This window comes from Pipistrellus hanaki (genome assembly GCF_964339955.1).
Source record: "Pipistrellus hanaki genome assembly, chromosome: 10".
NCBI lineage: Eukaryota > Metazoa > Chordata > Mammalia > Chiroptera > Vespertilionidae > Pipistrellus > Pipistrellus hanaki.
The window spans coordinates 57,782,455-57,797,467 of NC_140512.1; the positions used below are offsets into that span (position 1 = coordinate 57,782,455).

Genomic DNA, 15,013 nt, shown 5'->3' on the forward strand with positions numbered 1-15,013 from the left:
TTATCAACATGAATGATTTTAAAGGCTTCCCAGAGATCAATGGGGAATTTAGGAAGATCATCCATGCAGCAAGGAAAGTAGGTAGAGAAGAATTTGATGATATACTTTATAAAGAAATTGAAGAGCATATTGAAATGTGGAATTGGAAGAACTTGAGTCATCTATCAGTATAAAGGAAGAGGAAGATGAAGAAGTGACTGAAGCATAAGCAGCAATTTGGATATTACTGAAATTTGCTCATGTTTCAAATTGATATTCAAATTGATGACATTTAAGAAGAATTTTATGGACTATGGTCCTTGGATGGAACATAGCATTAACTATATGGGTGTATGATCACCAAAGGATTATAACTCTACAGCAATTTTTTGACGAGTTAAAAAGAGACAGCAACTTCCAATTACAGAAGAGAATGATATGTTTTGGAGATAGAATCTGTTATTGCCTAAGGCGTGGGCTTTTGTTTTGTTTGGATTTAATTTTAGGATCTTATCTCCTGATCTGACATCCACTGACCTATGGTCAGATATCTCTTTAGGGGAGAAACTAGTGAAGGGAGTTCAGTCCAATTGAAGGAGAAGGGAGGCTGAATCAAAATGGCAGTGACCTCTGGAATGAAATATTCCAGTCCTGCACTGATTAATATGGATGAAGGCTGAGCACTTGAAATATGGATAGTCTGAACTGCAATGATCTGTAAGCATAAAGTACAACCACATTTTGAAGACCTGATATGTAAAAATAACTATAAAATATCTCATTAATATTTTCATACTGGTTATGTTTTGACATCATGCTATTTTGCATATAGTATTGGGTGATATAAAATGTATTACTGAAAATAATTCATCTTTTCTTTCTTTATGTTTTTATACTTCTTTAAAGAAAAACTTTGATTTTCAGAAAAATTGCTCAGTTAGTACATTTTGCTCAGTTCCCATATTTTACCCACCCATACACATTTTCCTAATTATTAACATTTCATAATAGTGTAGTACATTTGTTGCATTCATTAACCAATATTGATGTATTGTTGTTAATTAAAGTTTATAGCTTCCTTATTCTTCGTTCTTCACAGTTAGAAGTGGGGTTTGACTTAGGTTTTCACTTGATTGGGTGGATGGACAGTCCTCAGCAGCTCACTAAGGGCAAAAAGACTGAGAAATGTGTTTGAAAATCTAAAAAGAATAGTGTTATATATCATGTATAAAGTTTAAGATACCAAACAACCAAGCAGAGATACAAGTAATTGGATAATCTGTACACTCATCAGTTGAGTTATGAGGTTAAATTTCAAATGCAAATGGTGTGAAGAGTTAATAACAATCAAATGGAAAGAGTGAGGACAGCTCACTCAAGAAATTTTGCTTTGCCCTGGCTGGTGTGGCTCAGTTGGCTATTGTATCACCCTGTATACCAAAAGGTTACAGGTGCAATTCCTGGTCAGGTAATTTCAGTCCCTGGTTGGGACACATGTGGAAGGCAACCAAATGATGTTCTCTCTCACATCAATGTTTCTCTCTCTCTCTCTCTCTCTCTCTCTCTCTCTCTCTCTCTCTCTCTCTCTCTCTCAAAATAAATAAATAAATAAATAAATAAATAAATAAATAAATAAATAAATAAAATAAAATAATAGGAAGCATATCCTTGGGTGAATATTAATTTTTTAAAGTTTTGTTTTACTTTTGAGAGTGTACAAATGATGCAGTCTGGGTGGTAAAAAGATTTGATGACTTGATTTTCTTTTTAAGATGAGAGCTATGAGAACTCATTTGTAAACTGAAGAGAATACTGCAGACAGTCTAAGTTTGTTGATGTGAAACAAAGAAAAATCAACTGTGAAACTGCAAGCATGTGGAAGGAGGTCAGCACTAGGGAAGGGATCAGGGACATGTGGCCAACAGGATCAGGTCCATGTGTGCCAATAGGAGGAGGAGATAATATGACTGTGTAGATGCAGAGAGGTTGTAGGTTTTCCATGATGAGAGAGTTTTTTTTCTTCTTGCTTTTCTCCCTCAGTGTGAAAAAGTATGGGTCAAGCTGAAGTGATGGGAAAGGAAAGTATTGGATATGTGAGGCATGGAACAGTGAGCCACTCAAAAAAGCAGGGGGAGGACTAATTGGGAAAGTTTGGTAGAATTCAGGAGCAATGTTGACTAAACAAGTGATGTGATGTCTGAGTTTCATGAATTTAAAGTAAGATCAGACAGCAAGGTCAGGGGTCAGTGAAGCCAGAGGGGCACCTAATGTGCAGAATTTAAGGAGTGGTTCACTCTGAGTCTTGCCTGAGGCAGCTCATGTTCCCAAGTCTAGTCCAGGCCTTGCCAGACAGTAAATTTTTATGATTTTCTCAAATAATAATTGAGCTACTTGAGTGCAGGCTAAAAATATGCACAACTGAGTTTAGTCATGATTGTGATTCAACCTTGAAATAAAACTGGACACATAGAAATGTACAAGAGAACAGATGATATTTGCAAGGAAGGTCATAGAACCTATGCAAGAATAGGAGGGAAGAGAAACTACATGGGGGTGAAGTCTAGTGACAGATTGGACTGATAAATTAATGAGTACATTTAGGGGTTCATAGGATTGTTGCAGGGGTAAGGAGTGAAAGTTGGTTTCCAAAGAGGTAATATAGTTACTCAGCAAGACCGTTTCTAAGGTGTGGTTTTAATAGTGGGTGGTGAGAGGCATGACAGGAATGATAATTGAGAGTGAGGAAGTCAGCTAACGCAAAAGCCAGGCTGTTGGGTCATCCAAGTAGACAGCAAGGCGGAGAGAAGCGATAACAGGTATATGGATGGAGATGAATAGAGCATCAAATGCTGAGGTCTTCCATGAACAAAGGCTGAGTAACTGGTATATGAGTAATCTTATTGCTAAATAATTAAACTATGATATGATTCTGATTCACATATATACTTCTGTTTATTGATCCTAAGAAATACTTGACAAAATTAACTGGATAAATAGAGGAAGAGCATGAATAATTGAGATTCTGTTGAAAACTGGTATTTCCTATGGCATTTTGGTCAGTGACTTATAATATTAATGGCACTAAAAAATTACTATGTAAGCTTCATGTTTAACTTCCTTATTTGTTTCCTGCTTACCCAATAGGGCAGGTAGTTATGAAAAGGAAAGCAGATGTTTTGTAGCAAGAGGGGAAAAAGGAAAGTACTGAACATGAAAATATACTTAATGGCTCATACTTATCAATATATTTGTAATATTTGCACACAAAGGTGAATGAATTATTCTCCTTTTTTGTGTTGTGAAAACAAGAAAATGTAGATCAAAGAGCACAAGCATGGGAAAGGAAAGGATAATGATGATACCAGGTCCCATTCACCGCACAGCTCTCATGTGCTATCACCCACTAAGGAATAGCCCAGGCGTGTTGGAGTTATTATGCTCTCTTGACAGTTGAGAAAACAGGTTTAGTGAGGGTAATGTTCCCAGATCACACAGGTACTAGTAATTGGCAGAACCAGAAATCAAACTCCAGTCTCTGAATCCCAAGGCCATACCTACTGTTCCCTGGAATAATATTGAACAGATCCAGCATTTTCACATACAGTCTTCATTGGACGTATCATTTTTCCTACAAAAACACATTGAAGTTCTTGATGTTTCGAGTAATAAAAATATCATTTTTCCACACATTTTTTTTATTGAACAGAAAATATTCAAGATGTATAGACTCTGAGAGCAGTTCCTGGCTGGTAAAAGCTGCCTTACAATTCCAGGTTGTTTGTTTCCATTTCTCCTCCAGTGTACTTGGAGTAAAAAGTGTTTAAAGGAATTGATTGCCTTCAAAGTTTCTGAATTAATTAAACTCTAGGATGGAAAGAAACAAAACAAGAAAATTTGATGGAGCATAATTTATTATATATAAATTAACAGGGTGGCCTTTTAATTTTTTACTTGTAGAAATAAGTAAAAAGCATGGCCCCTCATGGCTACTCAAGGGTGTTCTTTGTTAAACAGATCATGGAACCACAGAGCAGTCATTAGAGAAGAGCCAATATGCCAATAGAGTTCATTTTTCATGTGAAAGGTTGAAGTACTCAACTGCAAGCCTAGCTCAGGATCTGAAATCAGATTAGTAAAACGAGTCACAAAAGTGGTTTCTAGCAACACACTGATAAAGGTGTGAAACGGACTGATTTGGCTCCTTCATTGGTGAATATAAAAGATGAGAGGAGATATAAATGAAGTTCATAATGTTATGAGGAGCGTGTCTATGGATTTTCTGTATATTATTAGTTGGTGTGTCTTTCATGCATTATTGTAATTTATTGATTGCTCACTCAATTTCAAGCATTGTCTTTGGTGCAGCACCTACAAAGATAAGACATATACTCTGCCTTTATTAAGGAGACCATAGTTTTGTGGGAGATTCCAAGTGTACACACAATAGGTTCTCAATAAATATCTGCTGAATGCATGTTTTGGTTAGGTATGGGGGTGGGTAACAAAAGTGTTCGGGGTGTATGTAGCAAGTACTATGATAGAGCAGGATAGGCCATGCAAATACTTGCACTTCTGCTAAAAGTTTCTGTAAGCATGACCTTAAAGTCACATTTGGGAGGAATTATATAGAGAAGAAAGGTTAGTAGGAAGGAGGAAGGGAACTTACAGAAAATAACATGTGCAGAGACAGGAAGCTGAGACAGAGCATGGTGACTTTACAGAACTGTAGTTTCAGTATACATGGCATTGTGTTGAAAGATGAGAACAAAGATTAGTAAGGAGACTTCAGGAAAGCCATGTATGCTCACAAAGAAAGTCTTGTGTTGTTGTATAGACACTGGATCTCAAACATAGCATTGTTATAACACAGTAGAGACAATTATGGCTAATATTTATAAAATGCTTACTATATACTAGATGTTTTACATATATTAATTTTTTAAACCTCATCTATCCTCCTGAGATGGGAATTACTATAGCTCATTTTAAGGAGGAGACAAGTGAAATTAAGTAACTGATTTGAGATAATAGAGCTGGGATTTAAACCCAATGATCTGGCTCCAAAACCCACACTCCTACCACTTTAGTATATTGCCTCTTAATGCAGTGTCACATTTTGTGTAACTTGCTATTAATAATTATATTTGAATATCTAAGTTGAACATTTATTATTTTTGTGATACTACATCTATCATTCACTTACTTTCCAATATACTTTCTCATGTTGGAGAAAAGAAGTATAGAAAAAGGGGGACACTAGGAATTATATATAATTCTGAGACATTTGTGAGAATATGTTATACAAGTAGCAGTCTTCCATCCTGGGTAGCCTGGTGCCTTGGTGGAGGACAGAGCCTCAGGTCTTCCAGCCCATCACCTGGGCAGGGGATACGGCCTGAGGTCTCTCAGTCTGGCACTGGGGGAGGCTTCAGCCTGAGGTCCCCAGCCAAGCTCCTCTGGGCAGGGGCATGGCCTGAGGTTTCCCATAAAGCCCTGCATGGCGGGGTGTGTGGCCTCATGTCCCTCGACCTAAGAAAGATCATATCCTGCCCTAGCCAGTTTGGGTCAGTGGATAGAGCCTTGGCCTGCAAACTGCAGGGTCCAGGTTCAGCTCTGATCAAGGGAATGTACCTAGGTTGCAGGCTTCTCCCTGGCCGGGGCCCAGGTCAAGGCTCATGCAGGAGGAAACCAATTGAAGTGTCCCTTTTACATTGAGGTTTCTCTCTGTCTTTTCCTCTCTCTTCCACACTCTCTAAAATTCAATGGAAAAATATCCTCAGTTGAGGATTAAAAAAAAAGAAAAGAAAAAAGAAATGTCATATCCTATGAAAGAGACATCTTGAAATGCCTAAAGCAAGTTGTCATATTTTTGTGGTGAAGAGACTGGAGTCCATGTTGATGAAAACACGTTGGCTGTGATGGCCATCAGTGGCAGCAGCAGTGGGGTGATGAGGATAGCAATTCCCCTGGTCTCCTCCTGCAGCCTGTGGTCACACTCCTCACGGGATGTCCTAAACTGTCATTAGGACATCCTGTAAGGGCTTGGGGATTATGAGAGGGAGTAGGGACCCCCACCAGAGCATGGATTTTGTGCCCTGGGCCTTTAGTATATAGATAAACTTGCTTAATTAGACCTGCTTTCTGATTTAGCCAAACTTTTTCCAGCCCAGCGAAGCACCACAACTTCTCTTTCAGGTACTTGTCAGCAACACAGCAGTAAATATCAACATGAAGGAGATTATATTGTAGATCATGCAGGGAGAACAAAGGATGAAATATTTAACTATGGCAGTGTTTTACTATATTCTGCTCAGTGAGAAAACCTGAAGTCATTTTCAAGTTCCACAATTTCTTACTTATTTTCAATTGGGTCAAGTTTCTAAACTTTCTAAATCTCTGATATCTAGGATTCTACCAAGACTCCTATCTACTTACTCTAGGACTTCTGGGAGGATCAAATGAGATGAGGCACAGAAAATGCTTCACAGACATTTGGTTAAAGTATAAAATGTTTGCACCTGGCTATAAAGCAACTCATGTTCCTGGGCTAAAGAAACTGCAAGGAGGCTAGTCACTAGTGAGAGGAAGCCAGGTATTGCTATGTGATATCATTACCCAGTGCCCACAGAGACCATTTCTGGGCTGGGCTGTGGGTCACATTTTGCACCATGGGGTCTCAGCAGCATTGGCTGCAATTTGGTGGGCTGTTGCTCCAGGGTGGTGGTGGGATGTGTGTCCCACTTGGGAGAAGCCTAGTGTTGCTTTGTTGGTGCCAGATCCACAGTGCAGTTTCTATATAAATGGCCAGTGAGTGTCATGGCAGATTCTGCAATGAGAGTCTGCCCTCTGTGGTCAGTACACTTATAGCTACTAGTTGGATGGTCGGAGATACAGTTAGCATATTAGCCTTTTATATACATAAATAGTTCTTCAGTGAAAAATGTGACAATATTGGGGATTTTACTTAGAGAAAATAAAATGTTCCTTTATTCATGGAGAATATGACATCAATATTTTTGAAGTAACATATAAGTGTCAGGAATTGATGATGATGTGAATGCAAACTTCATAACATGTATTTTTCCACTCAGGAATACCTTCCATTTGAATTTCCATAATCTTTTGTCTAGATATCACTTAAAGAACTTTTAACATGCTGTCTATTACTCTGCTTTGGTGTATACTGAAATACATATGGAATGAATAAGGATCACATCTAAATACCTGAAGTGTTGTTCATTGCCCTTGAACATTTGTTTTTTTAAAGTGGCTTTATTACCCCAGTTTTACATATAAGGAGACTGAGGATTGAAAGGTTAACCTGCTTGAGGTCACTAGGAGTTAAAAAAGGTTTTAATCAGGTATGGAAATGGTTTTCCCCATGAGTATGTCAGGAGTAGCTAAGCAGTACTGATTGCTTGGAAAGATCCTATTTTACTTCATAATTCCTCATTTCTTTCTTAATTTATATAGTAAGTAATTTCCCACATGAACTATTAATCATAATTTAAAAACATACAACTCCTTTAGGATTTCAAAATATGTTCATATTCCTTGTTAAGTCCCTACGTGACACGTGAAGAAAAAGAGACATGCCCACATTGTAGAAATAAACAGGGAAGCAGAGTTACAATGGACAAGACCCTCTTGACTCTCAGGCCAGTACTCTCTCTTCCATGCTGTACCACTTTTTGTGGCCAATTCCAGTTACCTCTGGCCTCATCAGAGACCTCACACTGTTTAAATTTTAGGGAGATTCCAGAGAACAGAGGATCTTAGACATCTCTTCATTTAATTCTAGGAACGTACCCTGATTGTTGCTGTGTTATTCTAATTGTGTTTATTTGAAAGTTCCTTTCTTTAGTCATCCATTTTGTTTGAAAAGTTAAAAGTTGAATTTTGTTATTATTGGTTTTAATTAAAAGCTCCACAGGTAGGATAAGGAATTCATTCTAAGATGGAAATATATGGAGTTGGCCTATAGAACAATTGATAGTATACATTTTTGGAGAATACAATATGGAAAAGAGATTGCAATAAGGGGACACTTCCTAGTACAGTATTAAAATTAAATTCAGTATGCTGTGAGAAGAAAGTCAGGGAAGGAGGCTGCGCAGAGAATACAGACACAAAGAAACGGGGCTGGTGTCAGGTGAAGTTGTCCCAATACCAAAGGGTAGTCCAAGAACAGGAGGTAGGGAGGGTCTCTGAATGCTGTTAGAGAAAAGGAAGGTTTGTAGAGATACCGAAGCTCCATGGACCAGGAAAACACTGGGGATAGTGATCCCTTTCTACTCTGAAAACCTGTGATTATAAAAAAGTTAATAGGAGGGAACATAAAAGTGAGCAGAAGCTTTTAAGAGAAAAGATGAAAGCTCACGAGTGAAATGGGAGTTTAGAAAAGAAGGCATTTCGTGCATCCTGCTGCCCTGCCACAATCACACCTGTCGTATTAAATGAGGGGAACTTCTATGATCTGAGCTGGGCTGAGACTTCCCAGGGATCACTTCCTCACCCACTGAAAGCTTCTCAACAGCAGCCCACGTGGGTATGCTCTTGGGCAAAGGTAGTGGAAGCAAAGGCTTGGCAGAGAAACTGCATAGGGCACCTGCTTCTGAAGGGAGCTCAGATCAGAGTATAGCAAAACCCCAGGGAATCCGGCTGGGTCGTTTTCCTGCCACATTTTGAGTTGCAGTTGGTAGTTCCAATTGTACAAGAGCTGCTATACTCCAAGACATGTACACTATTCCTCATTAGCTGTCATTCTCTGCAGCCACTATTGAATATGCAGCCCATCCACTTTTATTCATGTAACTGTTATGCCTAACTTGATACTCATCATTTACTTTCTCTCATGCACGGTAAAGCATGTCTTCTAACTGTACCTACTGCTGGGCCTCGTTTCATGTAGGAGATATTATGCTATTAAGACTGACTTTATATGGATTACAACTCTTCATATCTCTTACCATGCACAATATATTTTTATATACCTCTCTTTCTCAGAGAGAAACAAGCCCAGTGGGCTATCTTACGAAGAGTTTATTAACTTTGTTTTCTGAACATTTATAGGTAGTGCTGGGACACCCGTCACTTTTAATGAGAACGGAGATGCTCCTGGGCGCTACGACATCTTCCAGTACCAAATCACCAACAAGAGTACGGAGTACAAGGTCATCGGGCACTGGACCAATCAGCTCCACCTAAAAGCAAGTATCAACATAAATGTACACCAGTGGATATTGTTCTCAAAGAAGAATGCTTTATTTTAAAGTATATAACCTTTATTAGAATACATTTTCTCCCAAGTGCATTTTTAGGAAATGTATGATTTGATTCTATCTTAAACTGTAAAATGTGATGGAAAGTCTTCAATGTCTATAGAGATAGCTGGTAATTGCAGGGATTTAATGGGAGATTTCATTTTCTTTTCATTGATGATATATACACTTAGGGCAATTTTGCTCTTTTCTGAAAGACTCGCTGGGTCAAGTCTTTGTACCCCGTGTGTGTGTGTGTAAGGGGGAGGGCTGGGGAGTGGATAATAGAGTATGACATGAATGCTAAAGTTGGGGCTTAAAAATAAGTATTTTTTATCTTTACCACATCTACAGGGGGATCGTTAGAATACATCTGATTGATAGAAGTACATCCTGATCTGGATCTACATTTCATCTTGCTTAAAAATAAATTTTAATTAATTGTTTTACAGAGAGGAAGGAAGAGAGAGAGAGAGTTAGAAACATCTATGAGAAAGAAACATCAATCAGCTGCCTCCTGCACACCCCCTACTGGGGATGTGCCCACAACCATAGTACATGCCCTTGACTAGAATCGAACCTGGGACCCTTCAGTCTGTAGGCCGATGTTCTATCCACTGAGTCAAACCGGTTAGGGCTACATTTCACCTTTTGATGGCAGCACCAGAGAAAGTTAACATACCCAATGTAATGTCTATTATTTACTAGCCCTTAGAACTGTCTGCTGTCCCTGTCTTACCTCAGGTGCTGTCAAAACACAATGTCATGTGAGGACAACTTGGATAGAGCAGGTAGAAACAGGGTCTCAGGGCCTGTGGGTGATGCCAAACACGGCTGGGCATTTGCCTGCCCGGGTGCCACAGGGCCACAGAGCTCTGTCTTCTCACGCTGGGGTGTGGTGGGGACCAGGTGTGGGTGGCATGTGGGGTGGTGAAGGGCAGAGGAACTTTTTCAGATGTTCCTGGTTGGAACATCTCCAAGAAGCTCTCCTAGGGAATGAGGCTTCGGGAACTTTGGGGAGAGCTGTCTTTGATTGACACCCACCAATCATAAGGGGCTCTGAGTAGGAAGTCAATCCTGAACTTGATGAATAAGGAAACTCAGGAAGTTACAGGGTACAGGGCTGGCGGTGGTGGCCTGGGCAGGATGGTTGGAACAGTTTACCACTGGATAGGAAATTATTTCTCATTTGAATGCCCTTGGTGCCATAGCAGTGCTCACTGACTTCCCTGGATATAAAATAGGGGCTGCCCTGTATCTCAGAAAAAGACAGGCACTCTTTCACTCAGTATCTCTTCTACGCCTATAACATAGGACTATTTGCAGAAATTGATGGCCAAGGAATTGCTACAGCAGCAGTGTTTCCTCCGTAGGCAATAAGATGCTTTTAAAGTGCTTCAAATGAATGGGAATCATACTCTGCTACTTTCTATTGTCTTAATTTGTATTCCATGCTTTCCTCTAATGTAAGTATCTCCTCTTCTTGATTCTCAAAGCTACCATAACACTGTGAGAGTTGAGTTCATTTCCTAAATCAATAATGAAGTTCATTTCCTAGGTACAGCTTATCCTAGCTAAAAGGTAAAAGCTCATACCACATGAGGGTGAGAGGATCTCACTCTTATCTCTTTGTATAATGTACACATGGGCTTTCATGTGTGTGAATCCACTCAGCAGACATCTATTTAGCCTTTTAATACACGTTCACTTTCACATGTCCAAAGATAGTCCTTCAGTGTATGTTTATACAGCATCAGTCACCAACGTTCTCAGAAAAGAAGCAGATGATGAAAAATAACAAAACTAGGGTAATTTAGGATGTCCTTATTATATTGTCTCTGAAATGGCTTCCTGATAATTAGCACAGTTGCATTGAATAGTGCACAACCACACTTCTGTTTCAACTACTGCTGTGCGATGCAGGACCATGTATCTACACTGTCCTTCAGGGAGTAGCCTCCTGAAGTCTTACCCCTTGTTCTGCAACCCCGATTGACATTTATCCAAACACATCGTCAGCAGCTCTGCAGGTTGTTGGTGCCAATCTGAAAACCAATAGCGTTTTAAAATGTATCTTTATTGTTCAACCTATTACTGATGTCCCCCTTTTGTTCCCATTGACCTCCTCCACTCAGCATGCACTGCCCGCCCCCCCCCCCAAAGCCTGCACCATACTACAATATTATTGTCTGTGTCCATGGGCTATGCATATAGGTTCTCCAGTTAATCTCTCCTCACCCCACCTCCCCACCCCCTTGCCTTCACTCTGAGGAGCAGTGGCTTTTTGGCAAAGCCCCTTTGAAAGTGGACCTGTGTTAAGTAGAATAGATTTGACAAAGAAAATTTGATAAGGGCTAAAATGAAGCTCCTTTTTGTATCTTTTATTAATGCCAAATCACCTATTAGAGTCTTATGATTAGATATTTGCATAACAAAATTATATGGTTGACAATATGTATACTAATATATAATACCAGGATACCTAAAATAATTACACACAAGTATACATACACAGACCTCTCTATTTGTGAGTGATATGTTTATTATAAAACTTAATATCATGTTATTGTTTATAAAAGACAACAAAACCATTTGTAAGAAATATCTCTCAAGCATAGTCATGATCATTTATAACTTGATAGAAGTCTTATTCTACTGAAACAGGGAGAATGAAAGTATGAGAAGAAAAGAGAGTGAATTAGACTGTAAGGAGAGGTTATGTCAATTCTATTGAATTCTGGAATTTATCAGGAAAAGCTAAATTTTATTGGGAGTTGGATCAGTCACCAGCTTGAAGGTGGAGTGGGGGGTGCTTGCAAAATGACCAATTTATTAAAATTCTGCTTAGAACTTGGGCAAGGCAGCAAACAAGTTATTTGCCTCCCTTTGGTCATATGTAAAACGGCAACATTATTAACACCTACTTACTTGGTGGTAATTAGTATTAAATGGAACAGTAAAATGAAGCATTTAGTCCAGGGCCTGGCACACATGAAATGCATCAATATTACCTGTTATTAACCTGGTGCCTCATGATTCTGTGTGGGCACTGGGAGGTCTGCTAATGCATGTGGTGAGGAGTGAAGGTCTCTATTAGAAGAGGCTCTTGCTTTTAGAAAGTTCAGAGAGAATCTCTACATTTCAAATGTTGACTATGTGTTCCCACAGCTCACTGTTTCTGCCTGACTTTACTATTGCCCTTAATGATTTAGCAAATCTATCTGCACTTAAAAAGTACACTTTATGGAAGAGAAATACATAGTTTTTTTTTAGTTTTTTTTTTTAATAGTAATGTGCAGCCACTTATTGTCACCTAGGTGGCTAGTTGGGAATGGATTTGTTAAGTTCTTTCTGTGCATATATTCTGTGCTAAGTGTTGGGACTAGAGTGAATATGTGGTCCCTGTGGTCAGGGAGATCACAGCCTAGAAGGACAGACAGACACTCAAACCAATCATTCTAGTGCAATGAGGTAGGTGCACTGATGAAGGTGTTTGCATGTTTTTTGTTGTGTGTTTAATAATCCTCACCTGAGGATATGTTCATTGATTTTAGAGAGGAAGGGAGAGGAATTAGAATAGGGAGAGGGAGGGAGAGGGAGAGGGAAAGGAAGAGGAAGAGGAAGGGAGAGAGAGAGAGAGATATTGATTGGTTCCCTCCAGGATGTGCCCTGACTGGGAATTGAACCTGCAATATTTTTTTGTGTGGGTGATGCTCCAACTAACTGAACCACCTGCCAGGGTGTGTGCATGGTTTTGCAAGGCAGTGTGGAGAGAGATTGCTAATCTGGTGAGAGTTGATGAGGGACAGGGAAGGGTACTACTCACCTTATACTCCATCTCTCCTTATTCTATTAAACCAGATTTATAATATATTTCACACTCTCAGTGATAAACAATTATCAGCCAATTATTGGACTAATGTCTGCTTATTTTCCAAGAGCCAGTTTTTCTGGCTGAATTCAACCATAGGATGATTTTGTACATGGAGAGTATATAATTAAGCATATATGAGCACAGCAAATTTGCCCTGAATATATATTAGTGGAGTGAAATAATTTTTAAAAAGTAATTCCTTTCTTTTTCCTGAAAAATTATAAGGTGTTTTAGCTTATCAAAAACATTTTTATTCCAAATATTGCTTTTTTAATTTTTTTTTTTAAGGAACTAACATATGTCCTCCAATTAGCAATTACTATCAGTTAATGTAAATTATTTGTTTAATTTAGGGCTTCTATTCAGTAATCTCAGTGCACACATGAAAGTGAAGTTGAACAATTGTGCCTATATTTGTTAGCTGATTTTCTCAAGAGACAGGTGGTCCTTATTAGTGATTACAAACATATTGCAATCTAGAGGTTCAGAGTAAGCATCGAAGCCTGACCATATGCTGCTTTGAGTCCACAGGAAGAGCGTGGATCAAGGTTACTGGGCAGGCCTAAAATAACTCAGGGCTCACATTTTTACTCTTCCAAACAGAGCCACTTTTTTGGTGTTGGTGTAGGAATGAGATGGGTTTTTGCTTGTCTGGTTTTCTTCTCTTTTTAGTCAAGTAAATAATTTGAAGATAAATAAACATAGTAAAGGATAGTGAGTTCACAGGTACCTCAACATGATTAGTGATATTCACTGAGTGGCCAGATTATTATGATCTCTGAAAGCATAATAATCTTGCCATTCGGTATATATATATATTAGAGGCCCAGTGCATGAATTCATGCATGGATGGGGTCTGGCTAGCCTGGCCAGGGGGAAGGGACATGGGCGGTTGGCTGGCCTGCCTACTGGTCAAATTCCTGGTTGAGGGGACAATTTGCATATTAGCCTTTTTATTATATAGGATATACACTGAGTGGCCAGATTATTATGCATTCAGAGATCATAATAGTCTAGCCACTCAGCGTAGTGTCAATTGGAAAGGGTGTTTGGAAGAAGAAAGGCTTCATTAAATTTGACTTAATTTTTGAGTGGGCCACTTCATAGGTACTGATTTCTGAGCCTCAGTTTTCTCATCTATTAAATGGGGACAATCAATGAGGATTAGATGCATTGTGGTCAAGAACAAGACTCTCAAATCAGAAAGGTGATGTTTGAATTCCAACATCCCATTTATGAGTCTTATAGCCTGGGACACATTGTATTTATCTCAGTCTCAGGTTCTTCACCTACCTGGAAACAATCATAACTACTTCATAGAGTTCTTGGAATAATTAAAGGAAATTGCACATACAAACAGCAATTTACATACAAACAGCCTAGAACATTGCCTGACTCATATTTAGTGTTAAATAAATATGGTAACAATAGTTTTGTTTTGTTTTCCCTGTATAACTAGGCTGCTAAGGAGCACCTATAATGGGTATTTCAATATGAAACACCATATTTGCAAAATCTTTCCTGTATTTATCTTGATGTTATAAGTAAGTAGTAACTGTAAAAGGTGTGCATATACCATGAAAGTTTGTCTGTGCATATACTTGTATCCTCAAATGTTTATTTTGGTATGACAAACCAATGGGCTCCATGATTCCAATTTATTGGTGACAATAAGCAAAATTTATGATGGAATTTAACCATCTTTCCTATGTACCTGTAGTATGGTACTTATGACATGATATTCTAATTGAATATATTTGTTTGCCTATTGATGGTCCTTCAAATACATGCCTATACTGGTGTTTTCTCAACTTGCTTGGAATACAGCAAAGCAAAATTTCTTTCTCCTTGTTTGCCTCTCGTGTTTACTGTTTTGGATAAACATCAAAGTTTTTAACCA

At 38.7% G+C, this 15,013-nt stretch overlaps 1 protein-coding gene across 4 annotated transcripts in view; it reads left to right on the plus strand.

The window, feature by feature from the left end:
• GRM8 (glutamate metabotropic receptor 8) overlaps positions 1-15,013 on the plus strand; it is a 717,908-nt gene that overhangs the window by 591,408 nt on the left and 111,487 nt on the right. For all 4 annotated transcript variants that reach the window (XM_084897670.1, XM_084897672.1, XM_084897669.1 and 1 more), the window contains exon 8: positions 9,052-9,188. In XM_084897670.1, coding sequence (XP_084753796.1) covers positions 9,052-9,188 — 137 coding nt within the window. The remainder of the gene's footprint in view (positions 1-9,051; positions 9,189-15,013) is intronic.